A 17,903-nucleotide genomic window follows, 5' to 3' on the forward strand; every position below is an offset into this window, starting at 1 on the left:
GTTCATTCCTTTCTTAGGTGCTTATCTCATCCCATGCATTGTACAGGGAACCTGGGCACCAAATTCAGGCTTTGTGACTCCCAGTGATTTTCTAGGTACTTAAAAGTTGGGTGTGCTAACACTGAGGGCTGGTCTGCACTCACGCTGTAAGTCAATCTAAGTTACACTACTTCATTTATGTAACTTTGGGGTAAGGTACCATTCAGCATCAGACTCAAGCCAGTAATAAACAGTGTGTGCAGTCCAGATGAGTTACTGTTACTCAGAGTTCTGTAACTGAAGTCGACATAACTTAAGTTGACTTACGGGATGTCTATACCACACTATGTTGACTGGAGACGCTAACTTCCACCTCTCTGGGAAGTGGAGTACAGACGCCGATGGGAGAGTGCTCTCCTATTGACTTAGTGTGTCTTCACCAGACCTGCTAAATCGACACTGCTGCATCGATCGCAGCAGTGCTGATTTAGCCAGTAGTGTAGACATGGCCTAAGAGTCCCAATGTAGAGGCCCACTTTCCCTGTAAAATATGGATGTGCCTTTGTACACTAACATTTGCAGATACAGTTACCACAACTGCAAGTGTAAATTAGCCATTTGCACATACATTTACCTATTTAAGGTGTCTAAGTAACCAAACAAGCATTGGCTCACCTCAACAGCATGTGCAGCAGTGGTCCTTGCACCTTTTCTCCCTCTCTGAAAAATATTGGCCCTATTTACTGAGTATGTAAATAGACCAAAAGTCAGGAAGTGCAAAAGGTAAAGTTCTCTGAGTAACAGTAACTCATCCACACTGCACACACTATTTATTACTGGCCTGAGTCTGATGCCTCTGTTCATGCTGCATGGTACCTTACCCTAGGATTAGTCTCACTGAAGTTAATGGAACTAAGAGGTTACTCCACATGAGTAAGGGTATCAAAATTTGGTCCTATATACAGAGTGCCTCATTCTGCGATCCACTAACACAGGCAGGATCAGAGTGTGTATGTCTGCAATATGTTAATGTTAATGGAAAAAACTTCCCTTCCCTAACTTCCGTGTATTTAAATTCTGAAAGTTAACAGTAGCATTGATGTAGTTCCCTCCAATTACAACATTCTTGTTTGAGTTTTAAAACAGCACTAATTGTAGTTTCCATTTGAGTTCAGGGGGGAGAAAAGTCCTTAAGTGTCTCCATTTCCCCACTTTTTCTTTCAGGCAAAGTTCTTCCCAAGGTGTCAGTGGTTGGGTCTGATTCCCCCATCATATTTCCTGGTCCTGGAATCCCTGGAACAAGTGAGTCAGTGACACAGATCACCTCTGGATTCAAGTTCTGAGCATTCTTCTCTTTATGATTGTCTTTGCCCACTCGGAAAATATCTTTCAGGTGGAATTTTCGACCTCTGGCTTTTGGCTTTTCTTTCCCCCCTTCTGCTTTTGAGTGTGTTTCTAGATGTGTATATTCTTGATCTGTTTTATCTTCTTTCCTCTTTGGGAACTGATTGATGGGCTGGAGCTTTGGAGTATTTTCTCTCACAAGTGACACAGTGCTGATTTCTTTCTCATCCCCATCTCCAGGGGCAGGGGAATCTCCAGAGGCTGGGGATGTTTCTCCTGATGCAGATGAACGTGTATTGTTTCCAGCTCCTTCCCCATCTTTGGGGGCAGGAGACTGTGCAGGGGCTGTGGTGTCTCCCTGACTATTCCCTAATTTCTGCAATAAATCCCAGTCGCTGGGGGGGCAGATGCTGAGGGATTCCCCCTTGTCCCTCCCTGAAGAGTAACCAGGGCTGAGGAATGGGAACAATCTCTGAGAACATTCAACAGGAATCTCCAGGATAAAGGCCATTCCACTGACACTATAAAACGAGAGACTCCCCACTTCTAGATTCAGATACACTCCAACCACTTTTGGCTTCACACCCCAGTCCTGGATCACAGTGTCTGCCTCCCTGGGGTGATACTGCCCCTCAGATCTCCCCAGAACCCAGCACTCCCCCTCAGGGGGTCTCTCCAGCCTCTCCTGTCTCACTGTGTCCCTCACAGACTCACTCAGCACCCCCAGCTCCCAGTCCAGGCTGTCCCCAACCTCCACCTCCCAGTACCACCTGCAAACCTTGCCCTCCCCACCACGATCTCTCCTGGCCACAAACCCCTCCCTCCCCACAGCAAGCAGGGACCCAGAGGGGGCAGCCAGCCCTGGGGATGGGGGGTCATGCTGGACTCTTCTGCCATCTTCAGACACGGTGAGTTCAGGATGTTTGCAATGTGTATCCAGGGTGACAGGAACTGGGACGAGAGAGCAAGATAACCTCATTAGCCACGTGTTGCTCAGGGAAGCCCTGATCCCACAGGTGAGGCACCAGACCAACCCCATTAGCTACAGGTCAGTCAGGGACCCCCCCAATCCCATAGCAGAGGGAACAGAATAGCCCCATTAGCCACAAGTGTGTCAGATCTCAGTATCAGAGGAAATCCTGAGGAGAAAAGGAATAGCTTCTAATATGAAAGCAAATATTTAGGTAACAATTTTCCCTGTTTTACTTGTGATAGGAAACTAGATTCCAGCCTTTGCTGCCTGAATCAAGATAGTGGCATCCCCACATTAGGGATATACTTGAAATATATTCTCTTTATTTTAGTGTATGAAAAACACTAGATCTGGGCTGAAGGAGCTGCACAGTTATAAATAGATCCCACTCATCTGATTAAAAAAGAACATAAATGTACAACTCATATTTGATTGATATACAAATACCGGCTTTTTGACTGTATGAGCCAAATATGTAAGAAAGAAAGAAAGAAAGAGACTCCCTCCAAATGTTAGTATCTGCTATTAGCATAGATCCTGCCTTCATATCCAGACCTTAAGTCTGTCAATTCTTCATTCATTATTGCCATCTCCTGCTCTCCCAAGGTCTGGAAAAATAGCCCTAATAAGGTGACACAGTCTAATTACAGAGTTCAACTCACCCATGTAGCTCCGAGCCCTCCTGAAATCTGCAAAAGAAGTATTACCAAGTTAATGGACCTCAAGACAGTGAGAATTCATATTTGGCCAGTTTTTTCAGTCCTTACTCAGGAAAAGTCCCATTGACTCCAGTGACAATACTTGCAAAGGTGAAGGGCTTCAGAACCAGCATATGATTAGACTAGTACTTTAGCTCTCATACTACACTTTTCATCTGTAGATCTCAAAGTGCTGTATAAAGGAAAGTGAATATTGTTACCGTGTGCCACTGGAGTCTTGGAGGCAGGGGTGAAAGTAATATTAATTTCTAACTGGTACGGGGGCTGGCTCCGGCCCCCAGAAGGAGCGGGGCCTCAGGCAGAAGGGGCGGGGCCTCGGGCAGAAGGGGTGGGGCTGCGGGTCAGCCTCCCCCAGCCAGCCCATCCACGCTGCCTGGCCCCGGCTTCCTGGGGCTCCAGCAGCAATTTAAAAAGGCCCGAGGCTCCGGCCACTGCCGCAGTAGCAGCAGCTGGGAGCCTCGGCCCCTTTTAAATTGCAGACCGCGGGGCAACTGCCCTTTCCCCCCCTTCCTCATCGGTGGCCCGGGGGGGCAAAAGAGGCAATGACATTAAAGCTCTGCCGCGGCAGCGCTTTAACGTGGGTTGCGTACGGGCCGGTACCAGCTTCTTACCAGTATGCGATACTAGCCTATACTGGCTCACTTTCACCCTTGCTTGGAGACAAGACAACCATGGAGCTTGTTGGAATAAATGTGGGGGCAGGGGGCTAAAATCTTTGTGTCTAACAGTAGGAACAACTCTTCAGTAGTGCAAAACAGCTGGACACAAAGGAGACTAACATTGAATAGAACTGACAGGCCATGTGGCCAGGGGGTGAGTGTGGAACAAATGGTGTCTCCTCAGATGGAAACACAGAGGCTGAGGCCTATCAGAAGGCTGTGTGTTTAAGCAGCTGCAGTGAATAAGCAGCAGCAGTTGTGTGTGACCCAGGTGAGGAAGCAGAGGCTGAGGGATAGCGGTTTCTTGGGTACAGGACTAGCTGGAGTGCCGGGCTTGGGATTTTGGAAAAGGCCTTCATGCTCTGTGTTCACACTCCTGTTCAGAGCAACAGCAGGACTTTTGTATATTTCTGTAATTAAATGGCTTACACCAGGCATTACCTAGACTCTGGGTCACTGATCTCTTATGTAGCAGAACCACCCCACAAGGCCCTGAATGTCCACTCAGCCAATGTCATCGTCTGTGTTTCCCAATGGGGAATCTGAAACCCAGAAACCGTGAGTGGCTTCCTAAAAGCCCCTCGGGAAGCTAGAGACAGACTCGTGACTCTCTAAGAGCCCTGTTTCCTGGGTCACTCTGTTGATAGCACTTCAGGACTGAGAGAACATATTGCTTCTGCTCAGAGTAGGATATTTGTCTACGTAAGCCATGCCCACTCAGTATGTCACTCTGTCTCACTCTAGTGCTGGCTAAGCACCTAGAACTTGATAAGCCTGTGACAGGTTTGGTTAAGGAGCTAGGTCGTTAAGCTTGGGCAGCAGAGGCTGTTGCATGAAACTCCAGGATCAAATCCTGGTGCTGCTGACCCCCTGGGCGTCAAAGTTATATATAAAAAGACATGAAGCAAAAAATGTCTTGACTTACCTAGTTCTGTGACTGCTCTGCCTGCAATGGAAAGATCTGGTATTATTTACTTTTATTAGAGCAAAGGGCTGAGTTTACTGGATGATTCCATAAGTGTAGGAAAAATACTAACATAATTCAGTTTTCATACAGCACATATAGAGATTTTTGAACTGAGGGATAGATTGTCCCTGCCCATGGAAAATATCATAGGAGTGGGCAAGGGGCAAAGTCTGATTGAAACACGTTACAGGGCAAAACAAAAGGAAAAGCTATGATAGCTTTATTTATATAGTTAATGTTTCAGTCCTTGCTGTAGCTCATCTCCACTGGCTGCTCAGAGTCTTGGTATCATAGACGTGGTCCAAGGAGAGATGGGTTATTGGTAAGAGCACAGGTGAGGGACCCAGATTTCCAAAATAAATGCAGTTTATTCACTGGGTTTTACAGCTTTATCTGTTATTAAACAAATCATTAGTTTCCCCAAAGTGGCTGGAGCTCAGAAGAGCAACACTGCTTTTTGTTTTCCCATTTGAACCTCTGGAGTCTGACAGTCTCCCCTAAATTCTGCTCCTCTCCAAGGGGAGGAGGAAAGTGACATCTTTCCCTGAATTTTTGGTGGCTGTGCTGGGAGCTGGGCTATTTCCCAGATTATTTTTCTGTTAAGAGAGAGGGACCTTCCTCCACTAGGTGAACTGGGGAGAATCTACGAAGTTTAGACAAATCCCCCGGGGTAATAGTGGTAAAAGCAATGCCTTCAGCTCAGAAAATGTAAAATGTAAAAAATGTATGTTAGCAACAAGAAGAAGGTCAAGGAAAGTGTGGGCCTCTTACTGAATGGGGAAGGCAACCTAGTGACAGAGGATGTGGAAAAAGCTAATGTACTCAATGCTTTTGAGTCAGCATGGATTCACCAAGGGCAAGTCATACCTGACTAACCTGTTTGCCTTCTATGATGAGATAATTGGCTCTGTCGATGAGGGGAAAGCAGTGGATGTGTTATTCCTTGACTTTAGCAAAGCTTTTGATACGGTCTCCCACAGTATTCTTGCCAGCAAGTTAAAGAAGTATGGGCTGGATGAATGGACTGTAAGGTGGATAGAAAGCTGGCTAGATCGTTGGGCTCAACGGGCAGTGATCAATGGCTCCATGTCTAGTTGGCAGCTGTTATCAAGTGGAGTGCCCCAAGGATCGGTCCTGGGGCCAGTTTTATTCAATATATTCATTAATGATCTGGAGGATGGCGTGGATTGCACCCTCAGCAAGTTTGCAGATGATACTAAACTGGGAGGAGTGGAAGATATGCTGAAGGGTAGGGATAGGATACAGAGGGATTGGGCCAAAAGAAATCTGAAGAGGTTCAACAAGGACAAGTGCAGAGTCCTGCACTTAGGATGGAAGAATCACATGCACTGCTACAGACCAGGGACCGAGTGGCTAGGCAGAAAAGGACCTAGGGGTTACAGTGGACGAGAAGCTGGATATGAGTCAACAGTGTGCCCTTGTTGCCAAGAAGGCTAATGGCATTTTGGGCCGTATAAGTAGCATTGCCAGCAGATCGAGGGACGTGATCATTCCCCTCTATTCGACATTGGTGAGGCCTCATCTGGAGTACTGTGTCCCGTTTTGGGCCCCACACTACAAGAAGGATGTGGACAAATTGGAGACAGTCCAGCAGAGGGCAACAAAAATGATTAGGGGACTGGAACACATGACTTATGAGAAGAGGCTGAGGGGACTGGGATTATTTAGTCTGCAGAAGAGAAGAACGAGGGGGGATTTGATAGCTGCTTTCAACTACCTGAAAGGGGGTTCCAAAGAGGATGGATCTAGACTGTTCTCAGTGGTAGCAGATGACAGAACAAGGAGTAATGGTCTCAAGTTGCAGTGGGGGAGGTTTAGGTTGGATATTAGGAAAAACTTTTTCACTAGGAGGGTGGTGAAACACTGGAATGCGTTACCCAGGGAGGTGGTGGAATCTCCTTCCTTAGAAGTTTTTAAGGTCAGGCTTGACAAAGCCCTGGCTGGGATGAGTTAGTTGGGGATTGGTCCTGCTTTGAGCAGGGGGTTGGACTAGATGACCTCCTGAAGTCCCTTCCAACCCTGATATTCTATGATTCTGTGATTCTAAGTTGCTGCAGGGCTAAGGGCAATGAGGAGAAAGGCTTCTCCAGGGTGGGAGGCTGCTCTTCTCCCCACAGGGGAAGCTATCTACCTGATTGCCTGTTTATGGGAAAGAGTGGTACCAAGGACCAATAACAAGGCCCCCTTTCTCCCCCACCAGTGAGGGAGTAGGGAAAGGCATTCTCCTTTGTATTGTGTTGCGAATTTCTTTTGTTTGGTGGAGGAGCACTCCTTGGGCCTTCCCTGAGGCCTACCTGGAAGATAGTGAGAAATAACCCCCCCCAAAAAATCCCTGTGGAGTGGGGCTGATTTATTCCAGCCACCTCTCCCACAACTACCAGAGGGTATGCGCTCAGTCCGGTGAGGTGAAGGAGGTGCCTTGCCACAACAGTGAATATAATCTTTAAACATAGCTTGATGTTGAGGGGTTACTAAACCAAGTCTGAAGAAACTCAGTTCAGTAGGTTTAATGTTATGATTATTTACAATCACCAAGCTGAAACTTTTCTATTAGTTTTTAGATCAAACATGGAGAGTAAGGATATCCCCTAGAAGATAGACTGTTAGCAAGCATACTGAATAAACTTATCTGTTGATACTATGTATTACTCACTGTTTCATATAATATCCCTAGAATTCCTTTATATACCGGTGTTTCCAAATTATCCATAATTCAGTCTACATTGTACAATTACAGCTGCTTATTTATTCTGTACCATAAAATGAGCCCTACCAAGTCGTTCCTTCAGCTCCTGACACTCTGTAAAAAGGAAAACGAAAAAAAAATTGATTACCAATTTAATATTTTAAAACAGAAATTTCAGCTCATGCTGAGAAATACATACACTGTGAATCTGTGGATAGAAAAAGGGAAGACTAATGTTCTCTGTAAATGTGGTAAACAATGAATTTTTACATCTAAGTGCTGGTCTATGCTACAGAGTTAGGTCGATCCTGCTATGTCACTCAGGTATATGAAAAATTCACATCCCTGACAGACAGAGTTAAGCTGACTTAAGCCTCAGTGTAGACAGCACTAGGCTGACAGAAGCATTCTTCCATTGACCTAGCTGCTGCCTTTTGGAGAGGCGGATTTACTACAGCAGTGGAAGAATCCATTCCGCTGCTGTAGCATTTCTAGTGTAGATGTAGCTTTATATGGGGCAGATCTGCACTGGAGGGATTTGCTGGTATAGCAATATCAATGAGGAGAGTGATATGTTTGCATTATTAAGACAGCAAAAGTCCCAGTTATTATAGCAAAAAAAATGTAGCTTATACTGGTTCAGCAAGTAAAATAAGTTATACCGGCAAAAGCACTTTTTTGCCAATATAACTGCATCTACACTAACATAGCTATCCCATAAAAATATCAGACACCTAGCCACCAGATTGCTATACTGGCAAAATTTTTTCTAATGCAGATAAGGCCATGACCTGTTTACATTTAAAAGTTTGAACACTGCCTAATTCTTTCACTTAGGGAATTGTTTGTTTCCTCCCCCCCTCCCCCCACCGCCCACCAAAGTGGAATGTATTTGTAGCGCTGACTTCCCAGATGAACTAGTCTGTGATAGGAAAGGCAAAGTGGATTTAGTTGAAAAGAAAGATTTTCAATTAATCTCTGATAGTGTGGAGGAGATTTTAAGAGACTACAGTTAAAACACAGTAGTAATAATAATAATAATGAATAGTGTTAGATGTTTGGTCTCCCCTGTCATGTGCTTTTCTTTGCTCTTCCAAACTGCAGGTGGCTTTTTACACTAATGATACTTATCTATGTGAAATCAACCCAGTGTAGAGGGCCCACATAATGCCTATACACCACTTAAGTCACTTAAGTTCCACTTAAGTCCTATTTTGAGTGTCATGTAGGTCTTGCGTTGGCTCTCCGCATAGGAGGGAACGAACTTCACCCGTCTGGCTTTATAAACAAATCCTCACAAAACTCCTTGGAAGCAGATGAGTAGTATTATCGCTATTTAGAGATCATAGAATATCAGGGTTGGAAGGGACCTCAGGAGGTCATCTAGTCCAACCCCCTGCTCGAAGCAGGACCAATTCCAACTAAATCATCCCAGCCAGGGCTTTGTCAAGCCTGACCTTAAAAACTTCTAAGGAAGGAGATTCCACCACCTCCCTAGGTAACGCATTCCAGTGTTTCAGCACCCTCCTAGTGAAAAAGTTTTTCCTAATATCCAACCTAAATCTCCCCCACTGCAACTTGAGACCATTACTCCTTGTTCTGTCATCTGTTACCATTGAGAACAGTCTAGATCCATCCTCTTTGGAACCCCCTTTCAGGTAGTTGAAAACAGCTATCAAATCCCCCCTCATTCTTCTCTTCCGCAGACTAAACATCCCCAGTTCCCTCAGCCTCTCCTCATAAGTCATGTGTTCCAGTCCCCTAATCATTTTTGTTGCCCTCCGCTGGACTCTTTCCAATTTTGCCACATCCTTCTTGTAGTGTGGAGCCCAAAACTGGACACAGTACTCCAGATGAGGCCTCACCAATGTCGAATGGAGGGGAACAATCATGTCCCTCGATCTACTGGCAATGCCCCTACATATACATCCCAAAATGCCATTGGCCTTCTTGGCAACAAGGGCACACTGTTGACTCATATCGAGCTTCTCGTCCACTGTAACCCCTAGGTCCTTTTCTGCAGATCTGCTGCCGAGCCATTCGGTCCCTAGTCTGTAGCGGTGCATGGGATTCTTCCGTCCTAAGTGCAGGACTCTGCACTTGTCCTTGTTGAAACTTATCAGATTTCTTTTGGCCCAATCCTCTAATTTGTCTAGGGCCCTCTGTATCCTATCCCTACCCTCCAGTGTATCTACCGCTCCTCCCAGTTTAGTGTCAAGATGGGGGATGGGGAGATGGGGAAGCTGAGGCAGGAAGGGTAAGTGACTTGTGTAAGGTCACACAGGAAGTTAATAGGAGAGGCAGGATTACAGCCCTGGCTCTCCCGGCATCTACTCCAGAGCCCCATGTGCTATGTTGCCCTGTCTGTGATACATGTCACAGTATTTATGTCTCACAGTTTCTAATTAATCATAGTATGAAAATCCATATCTGACATTTTCGGCCCTGACAGTAATTTTTACTGTACCTGATTCCAATGCCTTCCTCTCAGTGTCTGTATGGGAGAGAATGACATGTTAATATACAGGTTTCAGAGTAACAGCCGTGTTAGTCTGTATTCGCAAAAAGAAAAGGAGTACTTGTGGCACCTTAGAGACTAACCAATTTATTTGAGCATAAGCTTTCGTGAGCTACAGCTCACTTCATCGGATGCATACTGTGGAAACTGCAGAAGACATTATATACACAGAGACCATGAAACAATACCTCCTCCCACCCCACTCTCCTGCTGGTAATAGCTTATCTAAAGTGATCACTCTCCTTAGAGTGATCTGTCCTTAGAGTTGGGCCCACTAAGGAAACACAAATTGTAAACAGGGGTGCTGTGGCCTGAGGACTTTGTCTGTGAGTGGGAGAATCACGGGAGTCCACCCTGAGAGGAGTGAAGGCACCAGGCCTGTCATTTGAAAAGGTAAAGCCAAGAGAGCTTCTAGAGCAGTGATCTCAAACTCAGATTACCACGAGGGCCATATGAGGACTAGTTCATTGGTCTGAGGGCTGCATCACTGACACACCCCTCCCCGCTGACTCTGGCCCCATCCCCACTCCACCCCTTCCATGAGGTCCCACCTCTTCCCACCCCTTCCACGCCCCTATTCCAACCCCTTCCCCAAATCCTCACCCCAGCCCTGCCTCTTCTCCCCCTCCTCCCCAGAGCACATGGCTCCCTGCTCCTCCCCACCCCCTCCTGGAAAGAACTAAGCGCCGCCAAACAGCTGTTTGGTGGCAGGAAGCACCTGGAGGTAGGCAGAGGAGCGGGGACATGGCGTGCTGGGAGGGTGGTGGGGGAGGGGAGCTTGGAGGCTGCAGAAAATAACTGGGGCGGGGGGGGGCACGGGGAGCTTGGCGGGCTGCAGCAAATAGCTCCGCAGGCCGCGTGTTTGAGACCCCTGTTCTAGAGCAAGGGCAGGCAAACATTTTGGCCTGAGGGCCACATCAGGTTTCCGAAACATCCAGGTGTGGCCCAGCCCCCGCCCCTTATCCGACCCCCCCCTCCGCTTCTCACCCCCTGATGGCCCCCCTGGGACTCCTGCCCCATCCAACCACCTCTGTTCCCTGTCCCTTAACAGCCCCCCCGGGACCCCTGCCCCATCCAACCACCCCTTCTCCCTGTCCCCTGACCGCCCCCCGCCGCCCCATTCAAACCCCCCTCTCCTTCCTGACTGCCCAGGACCCCTGCCCTCATTCAACCCCCCTGTTCCCCACCCTCTGGCCGCCCCAACCCCTATCCATACACCCGCCCCCTGAACACCACCCCGAACTCCCCTGCCCTCTATCCAACCCCCCTGCTCCCTGCCCCCTTACCTCACTGCCTGGACCACCTGGTGCTGGAGCCAGCCACGCCACCGCGCAGCACAGAGCACCGGGTCAGGCAAGACCTCGCAGCCCTGCTGCCCAGAGCAGTGCACCTGCGGCACTGTGAGCTGAGGCTGTGGGGGAGGGGGAACAGCAGGGCAGGTGCCGAGGGCTAGCATCCCGGGCCAGGAGTTCAGGGGCTGGGCAGGACAGTCCCATGGGCCGGAAGTGGCCCGCGGGCCTTAGTTTGCCCATCTCTGTTCTAGAGGGACCAGAGGAGCAGCTAACCTGTAACTGTGGCATCCTTGTCTCTTTCAGTCCATTTAAATCTATCTCAAGCTTCCTGCTTCCAAACTATACCCCTCATTTTGGCTCTTTGTTCCACATTTAGGGCTAAACCCTGGGCCGATGGTGGGAAAAGCTGAGCTCTGTGGCCTAGCCTGACCCTGTGGCTAGGGAGCACAGCTGGATCCTGAAGGGTAATAATAATAATACCTAGCTCTTATCTAGTGTGTTTCATCTTTTGATCCCAAATCACTTTACAAGGGAGGGGAGTGTCATTGTCCCGATTTTACACTTGGGGAAACTGAGGCACCGAGCAGCGCTGTGACGTGCCCAAGGTCAGTCATTAAACCAGTGGCACAGATAAGAACAGAATTGCAGTTGCTCATGTCTTACACCACACTGCACCAGACTGCCTCAGGGGAAGCAGCGATTATTATGTACTGACTGTGGGTGACATTCTCGCTCATTGAGGTCAGTGTCAAAAGTACCACCAAACTCAATGGGGCCAAGATTACACCATATATGTCCACTGAACTATGTCCCTTTCCCAGGGGTGGGATTCATTATCCTGCCCCTTTGTACCTCTGGGGATACTGCTCAAGGACCCAGAGCATGCTCACACCTCTCTGATTTCATATTTGGGGTGGTGCACTACGGCAAATAAAGCTTTACAGGATCGGCCCCTGAAATAGATTTAACAAAGCAAGGTGTGAAAATAGGTGGGGATACGGAAAGAGGAGGAAATACCATTTAAAGAGTGTGAGATGAGCTTATTTTACACATGCTCCTTGAGATCAGTGCAATGACTGACATGCTGTCTTCTGGCTTAGTGACATTTATTTGATGCCGTAAGACATTTAAGGTAAGCTGTCAGGCTGTACAGATCTTACCCTATAACATGTAATCAGCAAGGGAGACAGATTTCTCAAGAAGAAATAGTCATTAGATTCCACTGATGAGCGAAATAGATATTAAAAATAAATTATCTTGTTTAATAACTTTATTAAATGTTTTAAGTTATGATAGGAGAGCAAGTGTCATACATGTAAAAATCATGCAAGAAAAATTCATTACAGTTAAAACAGAGATGTCAAAACTGAGTATAAACACATCGAGGATAACTTAAGAAAGAGAAATACATTACCCATTAGGAATAAAGTCTCTTCTTTTGATGTTTTTTTCTTAGACCTCTTCTGCTTGACTATAAGATTAAGAATCAAAGTTTTTGGTGTGCTGAGTAAATTGTAGTGGTGCCAAAGAGATACAATAAAACAAATATTCACCAAAGTGCTTGTGTTATTCAAGTAGAAAATACGATTAGTACAGTGCACATTTGATATACTATTTATGGTTGCAGAAGGAAGAATTTAAATACAGAGGAAGCTGAAGGGTTAAAGAGAAGGGAAGGAACAAGAAACATAAAATGCTTCATGAACAATTTGAGACTTGTGGAAATAGGCATCACTTATGTATATTCTAATTTTATTGAACCAGTGTGAGAAATAGAAGTGGGGGAGGGGGCACGAGGCCCCACCCCTGTCGCCCCACCTCCGTTCCTCCTCTTTCCCCTGAGGCCCTGACCCCTGGCCAGGCTGGAGCCAGAGCTGGACCATGGTAAGAGCCGCGCAAGGAACCCAGGCCACTGTGGAGAGCCCCGGACCCTCCACTTACCCTGGATGGGGAACTAGGGGGCCCAAGAGCAGTCCCTGGCCTGTGTCTGCACCCACCAGGGCACACCAGCTAGGGCAGATGGAGGTTTCTGGGGCTCCCCACAGCAGCCTGGTTCTGGCTTCTGCTCTGGATAGGGGACAGGGACTCATGGTGGGGGAAGAGGAGGAGCAGAGGTGTAGCCACTGAGAGGGGCCGGCACTGGGAAGACCCTGGCACTGCAGACAGGGACTGTGAAGTGCAGCCCTTGTCTGCGCTGCCCCGTGCCTGCTCAAGGCTTGCAGTTTGGGGAGGCAACAGTGCCCCCTGCCCCCCAAACTATGCTCATGTTAAAAAGTGGATGGACTTGGCTGTTAAAAAATGTATGCTGTATTTCCAGTCTGAAATTGTGTATCTTGAACATCCAGTTGTTCAGTTTTGTTGTGCCTTTATCTGCTAGACTGAAGAGCCTGTTATCAAATATTTGTTCCCCACGTAAGTTATAAAATGTGTGATCACGTCACCGCTTCACCTTCTCTTTGGTAAACTAAACAGGTTGAGCTCCTGGAGTCTATCAATCTATAGAATATTTTCTAATCCTCTAATTATTCTTGTGGCACTTCCAACATTGTTTCCAGTTTACCAACATCCTTCTTGAACTGAGGGCACCAGAACTGAACACAGTGTAGGATTCCAGCAGCACTCGCACCAGTTCCAAAAATATAGGTAAAATAACTTCCTACTCCTATTCAAAATACTAGAACAGAGCATTTTAAAAAAATTCTTCTTCTGGAATTAGATGTTAATCAGAGATGAACAAACATAAAAAAAGCCAACCCAACCCTGAAGTCTTTTTGAGCACCAATAAACATTGTAGTTCAGTTTAGTTTGATGTTTGTGTTTCAGTTGATTATAATTTTATTATTATTATTTCCCCCTTTGTGGATGGACTTTAAACATGCACTTACCTTTATATCCGAAAAAGGCACAGGCACCAATCGCAAGAAGATTGAAAGTAAATAACACCCAGAATGCAGCCAGCCATGGAGAAACATGAGGGAAAATATCACCTTTGAAAACAATATATAAAAAAGGTCACCCTGGAACCATGCCATCTCTTCCCCATACTTAGGAACAATGAGTTAGGCTCCATGGAGGTGTGAAGTACAGGAGTTGACTGGTTTTGCAGTACAGAGTATCAGCTAGATCTGCAACTGGTGTAAATTGTCATTGATTTACACCATCTGATAATCTAGCTCTTGAGTAAGGAAGAGCCAGATTGAATATCCCAAGTTCATTCCTGCTCTTATACTGCTTGTTTTCTGTAGACCATCTTCTCACACCTTCCTCACCGTGAACTGTATCTTACCCTTTCAAACCAATGGGACTAATTTCAGATCAATGTGCTATTCAGTGTCAGTGAGATCACCATAATGTGTTCCTGGGTCCTTAGCAATTTTGGGCAATGATAAAGACACTGGACCAAATTTCCAGCTGATGTAAATTGGTCCTGCTCCATTGGAGTCAATGGGCCAGATCCTCAGCTAGTGTAATGAGCAGAGCTTTACTGAAGGCAGTAGAACTACTGCCATTTACACCATCAGAGGATTTGGCCCACTGATTCTAGATTTTACATGCCAAGATCAAGAAAATCACTTTCAGACACTGCCCTGAATGATCAATGAACATCCCGGCACATTCTTCAGAGGTAACATTAATCCCAGGATACGTGGACAGTTCAAGACCTCTTGGACTTACATAGGACTAATGTAGTTCATAAACCTTGTTTCAGCCTTCTGCACTGGGGGAATTGTTCCTCAGTGTAGTGATTTCTGACATATTGGACTGGCTGTTATTTCACACCAGTTTGGAGTCTGAAGCTGTCCAATCTCCATTGCTGGTATAGTGCACACAAATGAGTGGGTATCAGATTTAGAGAGAGAGATGACTTGGGGGAATAAAAATTAGAAGTTGGTCTCTGACTGCTGCTAAACAACTGATTAATTTATCCAAGTTCTAATGAGTCATCAGAACAGTGAGACAGATGGTGAGTTGAGACAACTGATAATTAGTAATAATCATCTCTAGCTCTTATATAGTGTATTTTATTAGTGGATCTCAAAAGAGAGCAATATCATTATCCCCATTTTACAAATGGGGAAACTGAGGTATAGGGAGGGGAAGTGACTTGCCCAAGGCATCCCTGCAGGCCAGTGGCGAAGCTGGGAACAGAACCCACCTCTCTTTAGTCCCAGTCCAGTGCTTTGTCCACAAAGTCACACAGCAGCCAAAATCTACCTCTTTTCCTGTTGCCTTTTCCACCCAGTTTACCCTTTTATATGTTTCTTCCTGTTCTAATCCTACCCTGTGAGCTCTCTGGGGCAGAGACTGTCTAGTTTAGTTATTTGTACAGCATCTAACACAATGGGGCCCTTCTAACAGTATTAGGGCAGTATCCTTTTGAGTTATGTGAGAAGCTGTGTTCTGCCACATTCTTATATCGATAATACGGACACTAGAGCCTGATGGGACATGACTCTGGGCAGAGAAGCAGCTCCAAGGTTAAAGCGTGATGCACAGGGCTCACCTGAGAGGAGAATGACAGATTTCTGTTCTGTTTTCAGTAGGCTGTTCTGGATAACACAGCTGATTTCTCCAGTTTCCTCTCCCAGGACGGTGACGTGACTCAGAATACTGAACAGAAGTTCATGATCCTGCTCTGTTTTGGTCACAGGCTGCAGATCCTGCCCATTCTTTGTAACCCAGTGGAGTTCAGGGCTAGGGAACCACCCTGTTGACCTGCAGGCTAGTTCAATCCCCTGGTCCTGGGGACCCAGCACGTCGATGGACACGGAAGCAACAGCTAAAACAAGATGAGAAAGATTAGGAAGGGACTATCCTCAGGGAAACAGCATTGTCCCTTTGTTATGGATTTATTTTAGGACACTGTCCCAGTTTCTGTGTTTTTGTTACTGGAGTTCAAATAAATTCTTCACCTGCTCCTCCTGGGAATTCCAGATCATGACGAGTCTCCACAATAAATAGCAAGTTGTATGGCTGCCTGGCCTCCAAAATGTCACATGCCAATGCCAATTCTCAGGCCAGGTCTACCCTCAAAAGTTAGGTTGACCCAGCTTCATTGCTTGGGGGGATGAAAAATCCACACCCTTGAGTTGTGCAGTTAAACTGCTTTAACCCCAGTATAGACAGCACTAGGTTGATGCAAAAATTCTTCTGTCAACCTAGCTATCTCCTCTCGGGGAGATGGATTCACTATAGTGATGGGAGAACCCCTCCTGTTGCTGTAGTGTGAGTCTACACTGAAGCACAGACAATCCCTTAGACAGGGATCTCAGAGGGCTGGGCCTGTTTCTCCGCTCCCTGGTCCCTGCACTTGGGGCAAGGATGGAAGAGAGAAAGGGCTTTAAGCCACCTTCACTCTCTCTGTATTCTGGGGCCAGGTAAGGCCTGCCCAGCCCCCTGGTGTACGTTAGAGCAGCTTGTCCCCATGGGCCCTGGTAAGCAGAGCACATCCATGGTGCATTGTGCGCTGCCCAGGTGCCTAACACATCCCAATCTGCCCTTCTGTTGGAGGCTGGGTGCTGAGTGGGTGCAAAGCCATTAAGCCAGCCAGAGACCTGCCCAGGGCCTATTCTCAAGGGGCCATTTCTGCCCATTTTAAGACCCCTTTACACTGACAGTGCAGCATAAGAAGTCCTTGGTGTGACTGAAAATCAGGTCCAGTGTTTCATATTCCGTGTGTTTGGGGTTCAGTTGCTCCGTACAGGCACAGTTTAGAGTAAGGGGCTGGTGGGGAGTTGTCCTACCCCAGAGCTCCTAGGTGTACACAGCCTGCTACATGCAGCTTGCAGCCCCTTGCAGAGCTGAGCAGTTCCACGGGCTGGTTCATGTGGGGCTGAGGTCGGTCTGCCTCCTGCTCAGCACCCTCAGGGCACTGGGAGGGACAGGGACTGGAGTTCTGCCTGGCCTTTATACACTTCACAGAGCGGGACAAGGCTCCTTGTGCCCTCTCCTCACTGCACATCTGCATCGTGGACAGGCAAAATCTGATCCTGCCCAATGAAATCACCAACCTGCAATTTTAAGCTCGGTTGCAGCATCAGCGCTCCACTCATTAGACTTCACAATGCAGCTGTAAGTTCCCCCATCGGCTGGTCGGACGTTCTTCAGCTTTAAAGACACAGTCCCAGAGGTGAATCCATCCTTCAACAGCATGGTCCGGCCCTGGTAGTTCGGCCCTGGCACATCCTGGCCTGGCTGGGCTCTGTATTCATGGACAGTCTCTATAAGTGCCTGGATGATTTTCTTCCACTGCACTTCCATATTGTTTGGCTGTGTCCCAGTGGAGATCTGGCAGGGTAAGACCACATCCTGGCCGACGATGCCAGTGACAGTTGGGGATGAGCTGACTTCAAAACTCTCTGAAAGAAGCAAACCTAAATGAGGGAGAGTCCACACTGCAACTGGAGGAGGGATTGCAGCTCAGTTGGCATTCCAGTGCTAGCTTGAATCGAGTTAGCATGGGTAAAAAGAGCAATGAACACATGGTGGCATGGGATTTGGATGTATAAACCCACCCTGAACTCTGGGTACATATTCACATTCCTAACTCACACAGGGGTTCATGCAACTGTGTCTTCAATGGTATTTTTAACCAAGCTAGCTAGATTCAAGCTTCCTACCTGAGCTTAATCAGTCTTCCGACTGCAGTGTAATCGTACCCTGAGGGTTTGTCTAGAACAAAACTGAGGGTGTCTGTAATAGACATGAATTCTAAGCAGTGGGACAGGAATTTATCTTCATAAAT

General features: G+C 46.9%; 1 protein-coding gene across 2 annotated transcripts in view; it reads right to left on the bottom strand.

Moving 5' to 3' along the window:
• Nucleotides 1–823: 823 nt before the first annotated feature.
• LOC141976325 (butyrophilin-like protein 9) overlaps nt 824–17,903 on the bottom strand; it is a 30,201-nt gene continuing 13,121 nt past the window's right edge. For both annotated transcript variants that reach the window (XM_074937259.1, XM_074937260.1), the window contains 9 exons: nt 17,170–17,517; nt 15,663–15,938; nt 14,044–14,145; nt 12,573–12,629; nt 9,816–9,842; nt 7,436–7,462; nt 4,600–4,620; nt 2,959–2,985; nt 824–2,274 (listed from right to left, as the gene is read on the bottom strand). In XM_074937259.1, the coding sequence (XP_074793360.1) occupies nt 1,151–2,274; nt 2,959–2,985; nt 4,600–4,620; nt 7,436–7,462; nt 9,816–9,842; nt 12,573–12,629; nt 14,044–14,145; nt 15,663–15,938; nt 17,170–17,517 (2,009 nt within the window). In that variant the 3' untranslated portion in view covers nt 824–1,150. The remainder of the gene's footprint in view (nt 2,275–2,958; nt 2,986–4,599; nt 4,621–7,435; nt 7,463–9,815; nt 9,843–12,572; nt 12,630–14,043; nt 14,146–15,662; nt 15,939–17,169; nt 17,518–17,903) is intronic.

This window comes from Natator depressus, chromosome 23 (genome assembly GCF_965152275.1).
Source record: "Natator depressus isolate rNatDep1 chromosome 23, rNatDep2.hap1, whole genome shotgun sequence".
NCBI classification, from domain to species: Eukaryota; Metazoa; Chordata; order Testudines; family Cheloniidae; genus Natator; species Natator depressus.